This window comes from Echinococcus granulosus (genome assembly GCF_000524195.1).
Source record: "Echinococcus granulosus chromosome Unknown EG_S00022, whole genome shotgun sequence".
Lineage (NCBI taxonomy): Eukaryota > Metazoa > Platyhelminthes > Cestoda > Cyclophyllidea > Taeniidae > Echinococcus > Echinococcus granulosus.
In genome coordinates, this window is record NW_020170402.1 from 700,263 (window position 1) to 720,357 (window position 20,095).

Here is a 20,095-nt window from a genome sequence, read left to right on the forward strand (position 1 = left end):
CAACATTAGCAGTAGTGACTGAAATAGATTTCCACACGCACATACACGCACGCACACCACGTCGAGCCACCTAATTGGCTGGAGAGAAAGCCAAGATGCAGTTGGCCTTGCCGCGTCATACACACACAAAGCCATGTCTTGCCTTGCCTCCACCACCATCGGCACCGTCTTGATCGTGCGCGCGTGCCGTATGCCCGTGCGTGCACGCACCGTGGAAGGGACTTTTCTCTACTCCCGCATCAGACACGACAAGGAGGGGAGGGAGGATAGTAATTAGGCATGGGGTGGGGGTGGGAGGAGATTGAGTGAAGTAAGACAGCAACATGATGCGACACAATGCGCTACGTGGCAGAGGGCAGGATAACGCAACAATGGTGAGTCGACCCCATGATGGTTTAGTGGGCGAAGCGACGTCCGTTTCTGACCTGATGCACCCCGTGTTTTTAGCTTTCCATTTTCTCGATAGGGCAAGCTATGAGCACATAGGATCGTATCTTGCCGTTCCCACAACTGCTACCACATTAAATGAGCACTGGTATTCGCAGAAGCTCCGTTGGAACTACCGATCTTTCTGATGGTCTAAATTCAATTCGATACTGATGTGTCACCAAAACACTGATTTATCACACTCATATTTAATGAAAACTCGTACACCTTACTGTTATAAGAATAAAGAACCACAGAAGAATGACAGCTGCTTTAATTGTGCGCACGACTATGCGTGCCTTTTCAGCCGCCTCAAGATTCGGCCTCCATGGTGTCAGCGTGAAGTTTTGAAATGTCCACCTTCTCAGCTGGTCGCCCAGCCCCTCTGAGGTAATTATAGCAGTAATATCTCCAGACTCAAATGCTTTATAACGCCGTGCTGTGGGGTAACTCAAGAGAAAGAAACCTACATAAACAGCTAAAGCAATGAAAAAAAAAACACGATCAGTGTGGTGCTGCGACTACCAGCTTAAATATTTGTTTTGGTTTTGCGGGCACTTAAGGCACCACCTTTGTGCTTCTGCTGGGCGAAATGCCCACCGGGCCATGCCAGTAGCCTCCCAGCCCTTCTGTACATCGGCAGAATATATTTGGCACTCGAAATATGTCCCCTTTCGCCTCCAAGGGGACATGGGCAGCTACACTAAAATGAACAAGTTGAAACCGTCTGCAAGAAGGTACTCGCATCATTGATGTAGACACTGGGCGAAAAAGGGGGATTCGATGCCTCCTCGTTATCAGAATCAGAGATGACGACTGATAATTGAAGCCTACTAACTGTTGAACATCGCCTAGCCTTCAAGACACCAAAAATGCAGTCCTACAATACTATTTACCAGAGGACGTGGCTTATGAAGCAACCGGAGTCTACGATGAGCCGAATTGGAGGGCCCTCCAGCGGTAACGGGAGGTCACCATACCACTGTCAAACATATTTCGCGGTTGATTTTAATTATGATGGCCAATGCGAAAGAACAATCAAAATGAGAGTTAAAGCTAAATAGGGGGGAGGGGGGAAAGGAAAAGAGGGATGCTTCATTCCGCTTAACCATTAGTGTTAGGCAGACGCTTTCCAGTCTCCTGCAGTATCTGCGCTACTAGTCTCTCATCCCCTTAGTGTGTTGCTAACAAAGGCCATTACAAAGTGGTGGGCCTTTTAATGCCTGCCGTGGAGATTAGCACTAAAGATTTAGGACGTCCCCTTAACATGGATTTCCAATCAAGAGACGATAGAGGGGTAAAAGCCCACACCTAAGAAATACAAATTGTCGGTTCCCACTGCAATAGTGTATACGCATCACTGAGGCCGTGGCTTTGATAGCCCAACCGCTACTACTGCTACTTTTCAAACCGAAGAGTCCGAAATACACAAGCAGTATAAAGTTTGACAATTATTACGTCTGTCACATTTGGCCTCCACTGCTCGATATCGTAAAGGTCCACCGGACTTAGTTGCCCTCCTTCAAAACCAGACCTCTTCGTAAAATGAGCTAGACAGGTTGAAATGGGGAATAAAGGACTTCACTGGATTAATAATTAGAGTTGAAGATTCATTTTAAATATGACATCTAATTTGCTGAATTGGGACCAGGATGAATAAGCTGGAAAGCAGTGTGACTAAAGTAGTGAATAGCGTTAGGTTTCGTTGTTGATTCCATTGTATTGTAGTACTTTGTTTGCTTACCTCTGTGCTTTCGTAACGGGCCACTTAGGGACTCTGCCACTGTACCCTTGGACGTCGACAAGGCCTCCGGGTCATTCCAGTAGCCCTAAGACCTACTATACTTCGAAAATACATATTCTGCTCAAGCATTACGCCTTTTTCAGCCTCAGGACGCTACAGTATGACTTGAGATGAGTCCACCTGCAAACACTCAACTCTCCATTATGCTTAACCCTGATCTCAGTCTAGCTTTCAAAGGAAAGCATTGGTTACCTTAATTATATCTACAATCAAGTAGTCCTTTCCAGCCTCTGTGATGGCGGCGTAGATGTGAGATGAAACAGCAGAGGTACTAAAGACTCAAACTTTGGAAACAGGACATTTCATGCACCTTTGAAGCCAAGAATGCTGGCTGCAAGATCACATAAAGGTAGCGGATAGCTGTTAGGTCGGACTAAATAAGGGGTCAAAAAATAAACTTTACAGACATTCACAGGGCTTTTAGGACTGACTTTTAAAAAGGAAAGAAATTCCCTTTTAGTGTGATTGAGAGGTAGCTGATAACAGTCAAACAGAGTGATTTTCATTGGCATTATGCTTTAATTAAGGGAGAAAGGGACTAGGAGCCAGTGTAAAGGTTGGGAAAAGAAAAGATCTGATGATCCTTCACAGAGCTGTGACAAATACTTTTCCTAATGACATCTTTAAGGACGCGATTTCCTCGGATCCTGAGGTTTAAACTATCATCTTGGTATCATCCTGGTCTGCTCGCGCCTAGAGTCTCTCAGCTCCACGGCGCTTTAGAGGGAAGCCTTTAGCACTTACAGATATGGACCTTATTGCGTCTTCAGGAATTACTTGCGGCACTGCATTAGTGGTAGCGATCCATTTGAAATTAGGTTTTAGCTACCCAAAATCGGCATGGTATTCGAGGTACACAAAAAACACTCCATCTTGTTCCTTCTAAACAAACGTCACTGCTACAAGTGATTGGCGTATCGGATGCGTCTATTACACAGCATGCTTCAGGTTTAAGCACTGCAAATCGTCTCCTAGTATATGCCCTCTTCGTAGAGGATGCAAGACTCAGGGATCCCAAACAAATCTAACGAAATGGGTAACATTCTCTCTATAATGCAGTTCTGTCTTCCCGGGCTGTTGATTACAATAAACGTAGACTCGTTGAAGTCGGATCAAAAATGTGATTACAGGGAGCATCGGAGACGGTGTTTAAAAGGGAGAATGAACTACTTAACTACAATGATTCCCATTTTCGTGGCACTGAAGCCCACCCACATCCTTCAGCAAGAAGGTAGCAGCTTACTCTTCTAGGTCCTTACGTTTCATAACGTCTTCAGGGATGGGTCAGAGTTATGTAGCATCTAAGTATAACAGCGCCCATTGGAGGCGCAAATCTAAGATCAACGAGCCACCGCGGTCAGACCATTCCCAAAGGTATTTCCTCTCAAAAGGAAAGGGGGGGGGGGGGAATACAGCCAAAGTGGAGGTAAAAAGACAAAGAAAAATACCAAAACTTCGTAGAACTTTTAAGAAGAAGACTACTTCCCCATAAAAAGAGGGCAGTGAAACACACCTTTGGCACCAACGAGTTGTGCCAGGCTGTTGCCATTAGAGCTGGTGGAAGGGACGAAGGCAGAGGCGGATGAGGTAGCGACAGCAGCGGAGAGCTGTGTCATCTTGGCTACGGCCTCGGCGATGCTGGCCTCGCCTTCCTCAGCGGCTCGGGAGAGGAAGCACCAGGACTCGTACTCATCGGGGTGCGCATTCTCGTAGTGCCGACGCAGGGAACGCGCATCGCTGTAGGACTTGTCGCAGAACTGGCATCCATGTGGCTTCTTCGAAGCATGCGTCAACTTGTGACCATTCCTGCCGAGATGGAGATGGAGAGAGGGAGTAGTGAAACAAGGCCATTCCACTATAATACTGACATTGGCGGTGCCTATACCAATATGCATTGTACCTCACAAGGCAGCTCCAGAGAATGCTCAACTCTAGAGAGGTAGGAACGAGTAGCTTCTACTGACAATAATCATGCAGTAGATATGCCTGATTCTCAAGTATCGGAAATGGACACAACTAGACAAGGGATTACGAACTTACTCTCGTCTACCATAACAGGATTGTGCCCGTTGTAATCAAGAGATTTGACTATACGAGCCGACTCCCGCAGTGATGCTATTGAGCCCGGCTCATACCACCTATGCTGCAAGCTGCCCAGCCCCTCTGCACGCTTGGAAAAAAACAACTCTCGGGTTCTCATGGGTCGCAGCAACCTTGGGGATTACTCACAGCCTACATTAGTGAGAGCGTCGACGAACCCATGTTGAGACAATAGCTCCGCAAAGCTACTCTACGTTGAGAGTTACAAGACAGGCAGACTATCGGTGTTGCATGGACTACGTGATATCAGTTTCAAAGACCATTCAAATCTTTCAAGAACTGAAATAAACATTCGCTATTGGAAAAAGAACCACCGGAACCGTTTCGTAGCTCCGACAAAGTGCCATAATTGAGTAAAATTGAACCACTTATATCGACAGAAGGTAGGGACTATAATAAAACTCCATACCTTAGCCTCCTATAAAAGAAAAGCTTTCGAAGAGAAGTGAAGGAAAACCTTATTTATCGTTCTTCTTTGTATATATTTGCGTGCAAGTGTGTGTGAGTTGGCACTTCAGCCAAATAATGCACCATTGACGTCAGCAAAATCCTCTGACATTTGCACACACACGCGCATGAACACGAACGAATGAAGGCATGAATAAATGAAGAGTGAGGACTCAGTAAGACGACGCCACCCGCCGCCATTACAGCAGTACTCGTCATCGTCGTTGTTTGTTTACGTAGATAAAGGACAAAAAAATTTAGTCGCTAGCCAACGAAATGAGAAAGGAAGGGGGAAAGAGAATCATCTGAATATGATGTCAGTTGCAGCAGTACCTTGGCAACAGGTAATGGGTGCTATCACCATCATCATCATACATTTGGGATGGTAAAAGCGACTGCGACCAAACTTGATTACACAGCCTTTTAAAGTCGCCCAAGTTCTCCACATCAATCAAAAGAAAATGGAATCTCGATGATCAGATAATGGATATCCAACATTCCAGCCAGAAGTGAGGCTTCCCAGCATTATGTTGTGATATTGAAATCGGATTTTATGGTTTGCTTATCCTGAAACAAACACATACGAACACTGCAACAGTCCCACTGAATGCTTAAGCAGAGAACAAGATGGAAACCTGGGATAGAAGAAAATAGGTGGAATCAGACATTGGTGAAGTGGTCTGACTGATCTAGTCAGAAATTTGATCAGGCTTTTCTTAAACAGTGATGAAATTGCCCTCTAAATCCTACCCTCAGCTCCTGGAATAATCAAATTTACTTAAAAACGGCGTCTTTTGAGGAAACTTTACCCTTCTCAGGAGGAAAATTAGGTCCAATACAGTCACCCGTCGTCAGGAGGTAGCAATTCGGCAGGACAGCTTGAGTGGAATAAAATAAGGAAACTGACCACTGATTTTTGCAAAATTATGGTGAAACACCCCTTCAATCGGCAACTTTCATTCTGAAAATGATTCCTCCTCTCAGAACAAGTCAATCTGCTTTGGAAGACAAATTCAGTCCTGAAACGCTCAAGATCTTACTGAAAATCTATAAAGTGGCAACTTGACATTGAATTCCGGTCACAATAAAAGGGCAGATGGCATCTGAATTCCTCACAACACAAAGTGGATCCCTTTCAGGAGGATCCAGGCTGCTCTGAATTGCAATTCAGCCCTGAAATACCACGGATTTCAAATGGAAGTGAATACATACGAGACTCAATAAGGTAATGGTAGACATACTCCAATGACGACAGCTTCCGGTTTGTTCCTGAAGCAAGGTCTTTTCAAAAAGGCCTCTAAGCCTCCTGTTCCACCATTAGGTCAGAAATTCACAATCTCACGTCCCCACCTTGCACTAGATTGAACAAAGCATGCGACTTCTTGATTTACTGAAGTCCTGAAATTGTTGCCTTCCAAGACGGTCTTGAACAGCCATTCAAGCTTAAAGTGTTTCACGGAATATCAGCTTATTTTTGAAGGTAATTCGTTTTTGGGAAACGATTCCATCTTTACTAGGGAGTGACTCAACCTTGAAACATTTCAACCCTGATTAAGAAGCCAGCGATTTGGTATTGAACAAAGTAGTTGGCGTCTTGACTCACGAAAGAGGCAATCGGGACTTTCCTATCAACATCAGCTTCGAGTTTATTTAAAAGAGAAGGGTGAAATCTTCTTTGAACAAATCGGTTGGATTAACTTTAGACTATCTAACTATAACAGCCTAGTTGTAGTCCCTGTATTGCCATTTGACACCGTATGTAGTACGGAAAACAGTATCTATAAGGTGTCACCAAAGGCGGTAGCTGCATGCGGTACACACAATGGTAGGCAAACATGGGATGTAGTTAACCAGTCAGCCATCTATACAACCATTAGAATGAATGTTAGTTCTTCAACAAAGGGGTTGATTCATTACGCTGTCGGGTATGCAGCCCTGGGATTTCTTTGGGGGCCGCGGTAGCACCCACGGCTAATGTGAGCGCACCTATCATTCTCATCTTCATTTTTGGAGTGCGAATATAGTTAAGGCATCAGCGTAGTTAAACCTTAAGGTGCCAACCAACGAGATGTTTGATAAGGCCAGGGTATGACTACTACCTAGGGGAATATCATTAGGGTGAGAAGGATCCTTCAGGCAGACGACTCTAATGTCAAAAATGAGTCAAGAATTAAAGGGGAGGTGCGATCTGAGACGAAAGCGGATGGACTGAAAGCAGATCGGAAAGAACGAGTTCCAAGAGCAGGAAAAAGGATAATTTACGAGGAAGCTTCCACTATGATAGCGTAGGGCTCTGGTTGTCAGCACCTTTGACGCCTGCGTGCCAGCCTTACCTTAATAATGCCTCTCATGGAAATTGTGAAAAACGCATTTCGCTATTATTGCCATAGTCCAGCCCGAAGCATACAATATTAACTTAGGTGGGAATGCAATTTGTTTTACCCACTGCGTCGCCTAGTTCGAATGGAGATTAGGCACGAGAGAAAATTATTTGAAAAACCCACTGAACATACCTGAGGCTCACTGTGTGAGTGGAAAAGAAAAATTTTGGGGTGGGTTCATGATAAGACTTCTTACCTCTCTTCCAAAAATCAAAGCTTAGGAGGCATAAAGAACACCATTTTTGATGTGCAAGAAAGGTGACTTCTTTCCTTCGAATCGACTTCAATCTTGCCACAAAACCTCCTAAATATTAATGAGTTCAACAACCAATAGTCTTGCTGACATTTAAAAATGGAAGTTGGGTAAGAGGGTATGTCGATGAAGGGCCATTTACAAACCTGGTTTCTATTCAAGAAATCGGTCTTAGCTACATTAGAAGGGATGTTGAATTGACACGAGGCTTTATGAGGTGGAAATACGGAGAAAAAGTGCCATTACTTTTGAAACTAGAGAAAGGCAGAGGTTTCTAGATCTCGCCAACCCAACTGCTTTGTGAAGGAGTAAACGCAGTGATCACATAAGATGAATAAGTGGATTCATTTCACTACTTCAGTGTGCTCAGTTTTAAATAGATGCTACGAAGTGCTGGCAGCTCTAAAACGAATGACTGTGTTGGCATGTGTGATTGCGACTATCGACGTGTTCTGCACTATCTCCAAGGGGAGCACTAAGATTACATTGATTAAAGAAAAAAATTCATTCACTTCACAAAGAGAGAGAGAGTATTGGACACTTTCTGGGTCTGGCACCACACATACCTCAAAACAAATCGGTTTAAAAGAATGGGGATAGAAGATCCGAATGGGTCTTGATAGCAAACCACCGGTTAAAAAGGATGGACCTAATTCGGTCCCAATATTCCTATTGAGGGAGCTAGTGATAAGCGAAACTAGGAGATTGATGGTGCTTTACTACCTTGCCACACCTGAGTAAACACAAACGGCTGCACAACTTTTAGTAATCAAAGGAGTGGAACAGTGCTCCAGCCCGCTGCAAAACTTCGTCCAGCCCTCAACTTCACAATTCACGATGAATTCCCAACCAAGTTGGTCTTATCCTTTTCGTGCCTGTCTCGAGGGTGCCTTCCTTTCCCAACAACTATCCCTAGGATGGTTGGCTGGCACAAAACTGTAACAAGAGAACGACAATTAAAGAAAGGTGGAAGTAACGTGGCACGGAGGTGGTAAAGTTGATTATACGCAGCACCACTGCCACTATCATCACCATCATCCTGACACCTGTCCAAACTAATGATAGAGGCTATTTGTGAACACAGTGACCAGAGGTATCAGACGTGCTTGACTAGTCAAATTCCCAGTCGGATTAAATAAAAGCCAGAAATGAAGCAGTTATTTAGTATTCGGGACCCCCGGAACATGATAAAGCAGACAATCCCAAACGCAAAGCCTCCGTTCTCCTTCCTTCCCTCCCACCCACATTGCTTATTTCAGTTCCAATCAAGGAACAATGTAGAAGGCTATTTAGGAGGCTAAATACGCTTTAGTAAGGGAGAAGGACAAGGCTGCTTTCCACTCCCCAGTAAAGCGGGTAGCTTTCCTATTCAGTTGCGTCTCAGTTCACAATTAAGGCTTGCCTTCCACCTCCACCAGCCTTTGTGGGCAGAAATAGTAGCCCACAAATCTTAAGCAGGTAAGCGGATAATTAAGGTGATTGCTGTTCTGAAGACTAGTGGCTTTAAGCTCCACACCTGTAATTATGTTTTAGTCTTAGTCGATTTACTCGATTTAATAGCGATTGTAGAAAGTAAAGTAATTGAACATTACTTATTTAACTAGTATACTATCAATGTCGGTGTTATGATGTTCTGAAAGCCCACCAACCTCTCCCGCAGACGACTGGGTGAACACCCTACAAAGGGACAATAAGCCCGATTTCGCCTGGTAAATACTACGCCAAAACAAAACAGTCAAAAGGCGTTCATTATAGATGCCTGAATCCATTGCAACATCAGAGCACAGTTACTGAACCTGCTTCGAGTTTTGGCAACCACCCCAACCTTGGTCATGGGTGCAGCGTAGTGACTAGTAATAAGGTTTCGGTACAGAACTGCCCAAGAGATCTGGAATCGAAAAAGATTACACAAGGACTTGACACTTCTCTACTTACTAAAAACGAGAGCAGCCCGGCCAGCATAAGAAAAAATACCGTGGACAGCTGCGTGAAGTCTAGGCAAACATACGTAAAGCGATTGTCGCTCATCCTTAAGCAATGCAAAGTAATGATCTACCAAAACCTACGAGATGTCTTGTTGGCGTTGAAGTAGAATGTCTTCTCACTTTTATGAAGAGCCAACGCGTGATTCCCCTTCCTGTCTCTCAAATTTCTTGTGATGGCCGAAAAAGAGGGATGATCACAAGGAGCGTCGAAAACGATGCTCAAAATAAGAGAGGAGTACCTAACTAAATAAATTAAGCCTTTTTCCAAACTCTAACCTACTATTTTCTCAGCTCTTCAGCACACATCATAATTAACCCACTTCCCGAATGGGCGTGCTTTATAACACCGGCATCAAGGAAAACTCGGGCGATGCATCGGCGCCCAACTAAGCATGAAATGGGCTGGATCGACTACAGTAGTAGATGCACCGATTCTCACATGTGGTGCACAGGTGTGCATTCGTATGCGCCCATAGAAGAGGCACTTCGGCCCAATTGCAACCACACTTACATGATTAATACGCCACACACACATGCACATGCCCCCAGCTAGTCATCTTGGTGAAGGCAAGAAAAATAAGCTAGTCAATGAGAGGACACTTATCGCGCGTGGTTTGTTCGCTATACTCTAATGAAGCTATTTACATCCACACATACCAAGACAAGTAAAGGAATATTTTTGGAAGCAGTAAAGTAGCCGCGGGCGTCTGAAAATGCCCCTCTGACACAAGACTCGAATTACAGCCTACTCATCCCATAACGACAGATAATTTTTGTGAAGAAAAGCAGTCAAGAAGTCGCGCCCTATCTTCTCTAGGACACAAATGAAGAAGGGGAAGTAAAAATGATAGGAAGATTAACAATGAAGGAGAGGTCAAAGGAGGATGAGGATAATTAACAATAATAGCAACAATAATAGGGGTGAAAAAATTGCCGCCGACCCTAATGGAAAACTGCCACTACATACGCGGCAAGTCTTGTGCGCCCTGCTTAGTTATGATCATTTCGATGGAGCGTTGGCAAGCACCTGGTGACTTTCTGAGGAGTAAGCAGACCACCTAGGTCTTATTTGCGACTTTAGAGATAACCCGGTTACATTGAGAAGTGATATATTACCACCTACATTCTGATTCATAATACACTAGTATTGAAGTCACCGTCGTTGGAACCGATTATGCACTTGTGATAGAGAGGGTTTTTCCAGTCTCCCAACTCCTTCGTACATTAAAAATCGGCCTATTATAAATTCGGATGGTCTAAAACGTTTCTAGGCGTACTTCAGAAACTACAAAGATATGGGCATTGGGGACACCAATCCAAAAAAAAGCAACCCTAATTGTGCTAAATAATGTTAAAGTGTTACGGAAGACAAGATGGGTGACTCTCCCGAGACACAAGACAGAATGGCTTCTCAAACTACTTAGGACCAGTAATGTAATAAGGCAAGGCTTTAACAAGTCGAAATTGACCATGCTCGAAGTATCAACGATTTTCAAATGAGAATAGTGCGTCAAAATGATAATTTAAATAATGAATACCTCCTACTGCTGTAACAGATTGAAAGCAGCACAGATATTCAGCATGGCAATACTAGATTGTAGGGGAGGAGAAGAGAATGAAATTAAAAGAAACATTGGGTACTTGATTAAACACGCCTCACTTTTAGGCCAATGCTCATGTGAAAAGCAAACAGGACAAGAAACTGGCCTAACTTTAAACACATCAGGTCAAAAAAATTTAATAACAGTTCGAAATCAGCACTATCAGTAGACTGGAATCTCTCCTCCCCGTGATGAAAAACTACTGTATGATGTTTGCCTACTTCATGATGGTTCAAGAGCGGCGTAATTCAACCTCCATAGGAATGGCATGGAGTTCTATGGATGATGCAACCCGTGCGGTTAGTCCCAGAGACCCTTTATAGACCCATAGTAAATGTCCTTTCATGCCCCTATGAGGTAACGGAAAAATTAGTTACCATGTGCCCCAATAACTACCGCTGATGCGGTCGGTACAGATGTACAGCATTTGGGAGTACCTGAAGGAAACTACACACGAATAAATCAGCTTAGAAACATTCAGGAGGTGCCTAGATAGCTATCCGCAGCTTATTCACGAGGAATAAATCGGAGATGTTAAGCACCTTCACTGCTGCGCCCTAGTAGCAGCACTTCCAAAGACAAGGGACGGAGAATGGACTTACCAGATTATAGTACATGAGAGAAGAGCCATCTGCAAGTAATTTCGCATGAATTAATCACCAAGGCCAGTGGCCCTTCCTTTTGGTTGCCACCACACAAAGTTTTAGCCACCAAGACGGCTTTGCGAATCGAGCACCTGAAAAAATAGCATACTGCCGCCGATACAAGTGGGCTGCCGACCGGCCGATAAACCAGACCATTCACGCGTGCACCCACACTGCACTACCGAGAGTGCACTCGACCTTTGCGCCATCGAAAAGCGATAGAGCAAATGGGTGGAGGATTCGAAATTCAAATTATGGATTTTTTTAAGGGGACAATGAAAACCATGTGAGAGGAGAGGTAATTTGCGCCGTCATCTTCATCTCCGTTCACCTGTGTCAGCACGACTGACACAGAGAGGAGTGATGACCTTCTCAAGACAGCTAATTAGTGTCTAATAGGCCGAGGAAATAATCGGGTCTCAGCTTAACTTAATTAAGGCAATTTAAAAAAAAAGATTGGGTGTGTAGGGTCCCCTCTCTTGTGCTGCATTTTGCGATATAAAAGCAAAGTAGCAGAGGGGAGACAATTTACCGAACGCATGATCAGACGTCTACATTGACCCAAGTTGGACAATGAGATTCACGTTCAAGGCAGAATCCGCCAACTCCACCTTCTCCAATTCTGGGAAGTTTCATCTTTTACTGGGAAGCTACCGCGTATGTGGACATGCATTCCAGTGGAAAAAGAAATTACAAAAATCCCTTTTGGTGTCACCACTACAGCCACCGCCAGACCCCTATGACACGGTCCGTTTGTTCACTTACCAACAGCAAAGGTAAGAAAAGAGCCGCCGCTGTAACGATATTGATTGCTGCTGTACCTGGTCACTATTCATCTGTAGCCGATTCGATTTAAACCAGAGAGACGAACCAAGCCAATATACAAAAACTAACATTCCATGCATACTCGAGTGTGCCTAATAGTCGGACTTGTTCGGGTAACAAAAGAATGTATTGAAAGCCGAGCCTAAGTGATGCAGTACTATTTCTCCATCATGGCTTTTAGACTACCTGTTCAACCTAGTAAAACAAGTGGATGTCCAATGAGGTCATTTGAGGGAGAGGAAGCTTACGAAACAACCTGACTAGGAGGATGGAAGGAGGATTTGAACACCCTGAGTACCTTCCCATTTATAGACAATCAACATAGCCACCTATCAATCAATTGATATACTCACCAAATGTATAAAATCCATATTATCAACTGTCACCGTAGCACGAAATCCAACATAAACTCTTACAACCACCGATAGAGAGAAAGAGTGGGGTTCAAGGTTCAACGATCACCCAGAAGGTCACGTCAAGTGATCTTGAAGTAGAGCCAAGACAAAATGATCCCAAAATTTCAATAATAAATGCGCCAACAAGAGAGCAGAAGAACAGAAAGCAGCTGGATTCACAATTAAACGTTTTTGGAAAGCATATAGAAACACCATAAAAGGTAGACTGGCATCACAACACCACGAGCTGTCGATAAGAGGTGACAGCGGCATCACATAGCACCAGTGGATCAAAACACATCACGCCTGAAGACCGAATGATTATGCAACCACAGCCTCCAACTTTATGGCATGTGGGCGTGAAGAGAGACGGAGTACTTTAAGGAATGGCACGAATTGACCCCAGGGGAGTGGTAGCAGAGTGCGAGGGACTTACAGATGATCTTGACGCTTAAAGGCCTTCTTGCAGACATGGCAGACGTGCTTCCGCTCATCGCTATGCGTCAGCTTATGCTTGGCGATGGCGCTGGAGTTGCTGAACACCTAGAAGGCAGAATAGATGTCCACATGGTTGAATGGAACTTATTCAAATTGTATGCTTAAACTATACAGACTTATTCAGTCTCATGCACCTATACCATTTCTCTCATACAAACTACCAGTTTCCTAGGCCTTATCGCACCTCCAGGGACAACTAGAGCGCTCAACTAAACTGAACCTGTACTGCAGCTAAAAGCTGGTCATGCTGATATACTGACTATTCTAGCCTCCCATCATTTCACTAGTCTCTCAGTTCCTCGTAAAGTTATAATGGGCTTACCTTTGAGAACAAATGAGGTGCCACAAATAAACCACCCTATAATGTAAGGAGAAATGCAGTTGCAATTTAGTGACCCATAGATGGCTGGAGTAAGAGAACACCATTCATCACCGATGTTCTGACTCAAAAAGGCAAGTAGAAACACGTTTTATTCCACCTCTTTGTGACAATCAGTAAAGTGAACACGCGGAAGGGGGGACGTCAATAGTGCAATGAAAGAGAAGAGGCCAGGGGCAGGGAGAGTGATGCAGTGGCTAAGGCGTCGTTAGATAAAGAAAGTCCGCTGATACGCATAAACAATGGATGCAGTGAGTCACACAATGAAGCCACCGTTTATCAACTTGCTGTTGAGACAACTTGGCTTACCGGTGAAAAAATCATGACAAAGAACACGCCCACACAAGTGTGAAACACACAAGCGAAGTATCTTTGTATTGACTACATGCATGCAGGATTCTAGTTTTACTTGATGACATCTTTTACTTTAAAGTCGGATTCCAAAAACACTTAACGATGCAATAACAGAAGAATGGAAATTCACACTATCCCTTCCCATCCTTTAACGCATTCTGTCACAAAAAAGGCAGCGAATAAGTTACGGTAAATCGTACCAGTACCATACAAAGTCCTATAAGTTTAAGACAAAACCTCTACATTTCAATACGTCTCACAAAATGATGAATGACCACAATGGTCTCAGGACTCTGGAAATAAAAACGGTGACTGACCTTTGAGCAAGTGGGACACTTTAGACCGTTGCGAAGACGTCGATTGAGAGAGACCTCACCGGGGTTGGGAGGGATGTTCGGTTGTCTAGACAACGAAGACGAGGATGATGGGGGTGAAGAGAGATGAATTTGCTGGGCGGGATGGTTAGAGGGACTGAAAATGCTTGCTGCGAAGGCGTCCTCATCGGCACGTGAAGTCATTATCTAAGTTTGGTTATGTCACACCTACTACTAGTCACGACAGAACCGGCAATCCTTGTAATCATGCACAAGATACTGCGATTGTCATTGTTACTTCCAATCTGAAATGTGAATCGCAAAAAGAGAACTGACAGCACGGAATGCAAAACACGCGAATACTGACCCGGGTAAGAGAATCAAGGCACTGATTGCGCACAAAATGTGGTAAACCAATGGGGTCCTAGTTAGTGCAACCAAGAAAACCTCAATATGTGTATATACTGAAGTAAGTATGCGGATCGAGTGGTTGATAGTTAATAAACCCAGAAATTTTCGGAGTCAAACTAATTAACTATGGAAGCAAAAATCGCTACGGAAAAACTAATCCCAAAAATGAATAAATACGCGGTCTCAGACGCATTGCAATTCTTACTTCTAGGAAACACCGTGAAGAGGCAGTGAAACTACACCTTACCGAGAAAGACGCACTGAAGCCAACCAGATAACGCACATATTATTAACCTAGAAAAGTGCTCCTACTGCACGATTGGCTACTAGGGGACGAAAAGATACTCAAATGCACAGCGTTCTGAAAGAGAGTGAAATAGCCGCTTACAAAGTGTATTTACACAAATTTTAGCTGCAGTAGAAGTACGAAACTAAATCTGACGCTTCAGATGTGTGATCACTAAAAGGGAGTCAAGTACACTATTATTTTTTAAAAGCTCGTCATCTGTAATATGTTTGAATCTTCTTTGCATTTTCAAAGCGTTAAAAAAACCTTAAGCAAAAAAAGGCAACATAATTTCTTAAGCATGCGATGCGCAGGAAGTCGAAAACAAAAGAAGCAAATATGCGCATTTAATTGGCACACAATCTACATCCTAAAGGATTCAAGTTTATGCCACACCATGTTCATCCCGTATTAACACTAACATTTGCATTCCTATGTATATGCAGCTATTTTTACTACTTTCTTTCAAGTATCGCTTTTGCGTAAGTACAAAATATTTATTCCCTTCGCAAGTTTCAACTTAGTGGTGGCTTATTCCAGTCACTATTATCACAATATAGGACCTTTAATTCTTAGCAAAAAAAAGTTTTACAAGATAAAGTTTTGTCCTTACTTACAAATTTGGGCTGCTCTTTAAGCAGTTTTCAAAACTTTTTCTGACCTAATAACAACCAATCACGCTGCTGCTACTGCCACTTCGCCTTAATAATCCAATCGTTTTTGGAAGTGGTGCCGTGCATACTTGGTCTTGTGTGTATCACTTAGGATGTCGTCCGATGAGGCTGTTCGTGAAGATACGTCTTTGACTTCGCCCTTGAACGATTCCAGCAATAGAGGTAAACTGGCGTTTTCTCCTCTGTCTCTTTCATCTGCTCGTCGCCACACTCGATCCACAAATGAAGAATCCACCAGTCGTCGCCGTCGCAGGCATTCTTCCTCATCTCGTTCAATGTCTCCCATTGTAACCAAGCGATTCAGAAATGTCAGACGCGGAAATGGGACACTCGTCTCGAAGGAGTACGCTAAACGGTCACAACAGTCTTCTTCGCGTTCTGTTTCTCCATTAAAGACACCTGAAGATACCGAAAAATCGGCAGTAAATGATGAAATGCTGAAAGACAAAATGGCAGCTTCTTATCGAGATATCAACATTTTTGGGAAGACTGGTGGTGCCTACATCCCTCCTGCGCGTCTACGCCAAATGCAGGCAAAAATAACTGACAAGTCTTCGGAGGCCTATCAACGCATCGCTTGGGAAGCTCTCAAAAAATCTATCCATGGCCTCATTAACAAAGTCAATATCTCTAACATTGCTCAGGTCGTGCGTCAGCTTCTCTCTGAGAACATTGTTCGTGGTCGAGGTCTGCTAGTTAAGTCTCTAATCACTTCTCAAATGGCGTCGCCAACTTTCACCCACATTTTTGCTGCTTTAATAGCTGTTGTTAACACCAAGCTTCCCCAGGTAATTACAGCCTTACGCATGGATTTGATTTTTCCCACGTAAGTCGAAATCCATCATCTTTTGGTTGCAGGTTGGAGAGCTGCTTTTGAAGCGACTGATAACCGAGTTCCGGAAAGCCTTCCGTCGAAATCAGAAGGATCGTTGCCTGACGACAGCTAGGTTTCTCGCCCACTTAGTGAACCAGAAGGTGGCTGATGAATTGATAGTGTTAGAGCTGCTTACCCTCCTTTTGGAGCAGACCACGGACGACAGTGTCGAGGTATCTGTGGCACTGTTGAAGGAGTGTGGTGCCTTTCTCTCGCGTGCGGCACCCAAGGGTCTGGCCGGGATTTTTGATCACCTAAGGCGCATTCTAAATGAGAGTCAGTGTGACAAACGTATTGCTTATATGATTGAAGTCCTCTTCCAGGTGAGTGTTATTACAAATGCTTCCTCGGTGTGCTGTTTTTCACTTGGGTTTTGCTGATGTTAGTATCCTTTACAACGCAAGTTCTTGTTCATTAGTCAATTGGCTGACAACTGTAGTACCGCTGGTAGCGCCTTAACCTAGTGGTCATTAAGACGGCTCGTCCACGGCAAATTCAAAGTCTGTGGTAGGGTGGTGGTGGTGCTCGCTTTCCTCAGTTGCTTAAAATTGGTTTAGGTCTTTTTTTATTTATCACCATTATCGTACCACTTGTCAGTTACTCAAGATGAAAAATAATTTTCTTCCTCTTCGAATTCTTGGCATTGTTTCTGGATTTCAGTACAGCTTGATGCGACTCTAAAATTCTGTTCACCTTTTCACATAGATCCGTCGTGACGGTTGGAGAGACCATCCCACAGTGCTACCAGAGTTGGATCTGATAGAAGAGGATGATCAGATTACCCACACGCTCTCTCTTCTCGATCAGGTGGATCCCGAAGACGGTTTGAACATCTACCGCTTTGATCCGGACTATGAGGCCAACGAGAAGAAATATGCGGTCATCCGTGCCTCCTTCCTTGGCGACAACAATGATGAAGACGTCAGCTCCGGTTCCGAGTCAAATGACGAAGAGGGCGAAGAAGAAAACGACGTTCAAGGTCCCGGTGAGCAGGAAGGCGGCATGATCATCGACCAGACCGAGACCAATCTCGTTCATCTGCGTCGCACCATTTACCTCATGCTCCAGTCCTCCATCTCTGCCGACGAGGGTGCACATCGCCTGCTGCAGCTGAAAATCAAGCCAGGCGAGGAGTATGAGGTTGCCTCTATGGTGCTCGACTGCTGCGCTCAGACACGCTCCTACGAGACACGCTATGGCAGTCTTGCACAGCGTCTCTGTCGTGTGATGCTCTTCTCCAGTGACAAACCCAAACCTGGGGAGCAGAAGACGGGTTCTGAGATGTCATCGGAGCCTCCGCGAACCTACGTGGCACAGTTTGAGAAGATTTTTGGCGAGCAGTATGCCACTATTCATCGGTTGGAGACGGCAAAGTTGAAAAATGTTGCTATGTTCTTCGCACACCTCCTTTTCACTGATTCAATCTCCTGGGGCGTGTTGGAGTGTGTGAAATTGAATGAGCGAGACACCTCATCATCGGGGAGAATATTTCTCAAGTACCTGTTTCAGGAGCTCTGCTCTTTCATGGGACTGGCAAAGTTGCAGGTACGATTGAGGGATGAGACTCTACAACCCTTTTTTGCTCATCTGCTACCTAGGGACAACCCAAAGGATACGCGATTTGCCATCAACTTTCTTACCACGATTGGTTTGGGTGGATTGACAGTTGATTTGAGGGAGCATTTGCAGTCAACAAGAGCAGTTGGAGAGAAGGTGAAATTGGCTGAGGCTGCGGAAGAGCTTTACAGTTCAAGCTCCTGCTCTTCGTCGTCTGATTCTTCCAGTTCTTCCTGCGATTCATCAGACTCCTCGTCGTCGTCTTCCCCCTCCTCCTCCTCGTCTTCAAGCGAAAGCGACGAGTCGGAGGATAAAAAGTTGCGAAAGAAGGTGGAGAAGGTGAAGAGAAAGGTGGAACGAAGAGAACCGAAAGGACATCGTCATCGCACAGCCTCACCAAAGTCACGTGACAGAAGTAGTAGGAGGGACGAAACCACCGGCAGTGATAGGGATGATGTCGCTGCCAAAAGTACGTCATTCGCACTCGGCTTATCATATGAGATTAGACGCTTGCAAAGAAACGTGATGATGTGCTGTCAAAAAAACTAATTTATTTGATGCCTGCTTATTTCTTGTTCTAATGACCTGCTTTGCTTAAGACCTCCGTAATGTTAGAAGACGCCTTTTCGCTCATCCTACCCTGTCCAATTTTCGGATTTAGAATCGGGAGGAGATCGTAAAAAGTCACTGAAGGATCACGCTGAAAGACGAAGAGGGTCTCTTTCACCACAAGTACTACCACATCGCCGTGATTCTCTGCACCCACCAGAGGCAGGGGAAAAGAGAGGCGGACGATGCAATAGAAATACATCTCCACCCATCGACCATTACCGCCTCAGTCGCCACGATAATTCTCCGTTGAAGGCTTTAGAAGAAAAAGACACACTTCCAAGGTACCAAAGACGAGAGTCCTCCCCCAATGTGGATAAGCGACGTCGATACAACTCCCCATCTCCGGCATCAAAGTATCGTCATCCCTCGCCGCCGTCACCTCCGCTTCTTCACCCCAATGACAACTCTCCTCCCGGATGCCGAAATGCCAATCGTCCGCTCTCCCCTTCGCCCCGACGCAGTCGCTTCGTGTCACCACCGCCTTCACGACGACAACGCGAGGACGACTCGGGAGAGGAAAGACGGAGGCAACGTCAACGCCGAAAAGAGGGCAGACCGGAAAAGGAGGGAGAGGAACGGAGGCTGCGGCGTCGTAGATCGGGTGAAGGACAAAATCGATCAGTTTCCAGGACGCGGGGTGAGAGGATGCTGCGAAATGTTTCTCCACCGTCGTCTGTGCACAATCGATCGCCGTTTCAAGGGCGGGAGGAAAGGCAGTCACCCATTCCTTTTTGCTAAATAGTTACTTGGCTATAACTCCCATTTGTACATTTTTCGATATGCATCTAGTGCTCTCCTGACCTCATTTAACTATCACCGCTTATGCGGATTCTACTTTCAACGGCCTGGATTGTTTGTAAGTAAAAGAATTGATAAGTTATTTGATTTCGTTTCATTGGCTAGCTGAGAAGGAAATGGGTGGACAGCAGCTTTATGCTGTCAAAGATTTCGCTCATGGAGTTTGCTTATTTTTCGCATCGTGGGAATAAGTTATTGGATCCAAATTGCTACGGTGTTGGATGCACGAGTGAAGCCGTTGGATGCACTGGTTTGAAAGGAGTCGAGAAGAGTGACTGTGTCTACGCAGAATCGAACTACTAGATATAAGCCACAGGACATGTAGTGCACATGGTCAAGCTAGCACTTTGTCAGCACTCCACTGTGGTCCAAAACCAAACGGTGCTGGTAAAACGTGGGCCAGATAAGTGGTCGTGTAGATTTATACGATTCAGTGGAGGAAGTGCTTAGCCGTTATGTCGTGTCAAACATCCGCCC

General features: G+C 44.7%; 2 protein-coding genes across 2 annotated transcripts in view; one reads left to right on the forward strand and one right to left on the reverse strand. All coding sequences in view use genetic code 11, as the record gives it.

Annotated features, from left to right (window-relative positions):
• The window catches only part of EGR_03926 (Actin-depolymerizing factor 2), a gene marked incomplete at both ends in the record, with an annotated part of 29,984 nt that extends 14,476 nt beyond the window's left edge, over window positions 1-15,508 (reverse strand). Inside the window, 6 exons of the mRNA XM_024493175.1 lie at window positions 3,744-4,109; window positions 4,271-4,393; window positions 10,364-10,434; window positions 13,298-13,404; window positions 14,410-14,613; window positions 15,500-15,508. Of these exons, the coding sequence (XP_024352447.1) occupies window positions 3,744-4,109; window positions 4,271-4,393; window positions 10,364-10,434; window positions 13,298-13,404; window positions 14,410-14,613; window positions 15,500-15,508 (880 nt within the window). The remainder of the gene's footprint in view (window positions 1-3,743; window positions 4,110-4,270; window positions 4,394-10,363; window positions 10,435-13,297; window positions 13,405-14,409; window positions 14,614-15,499) is intronic.
• A 361-nt stretch (window positions 15,509-15,869) lies between these two features.
• EGR_03927 (Pre-mRNA-splicing factor CWC22) lies at window positions 15,870-19,558 on the forward strand (the record flags this gene model as incomplete). The annotated part of the gene is made up of 4 exons (XM_024493176.1): window positions 15,870-16,565; window positions 16,636-16,974; window positions 17,357-18,677; window positions 18,870-19,558. 4 exons carry the CDS (start codon window positions 15,870-15,872, stop codon window positions 19,556-19,558), a joined length of 3,045 nt encoding a protein of 1,014 aa, XP_024352448.1.
• Window positions 19,559-20,095: the final 537 nt, after the last annotated feature.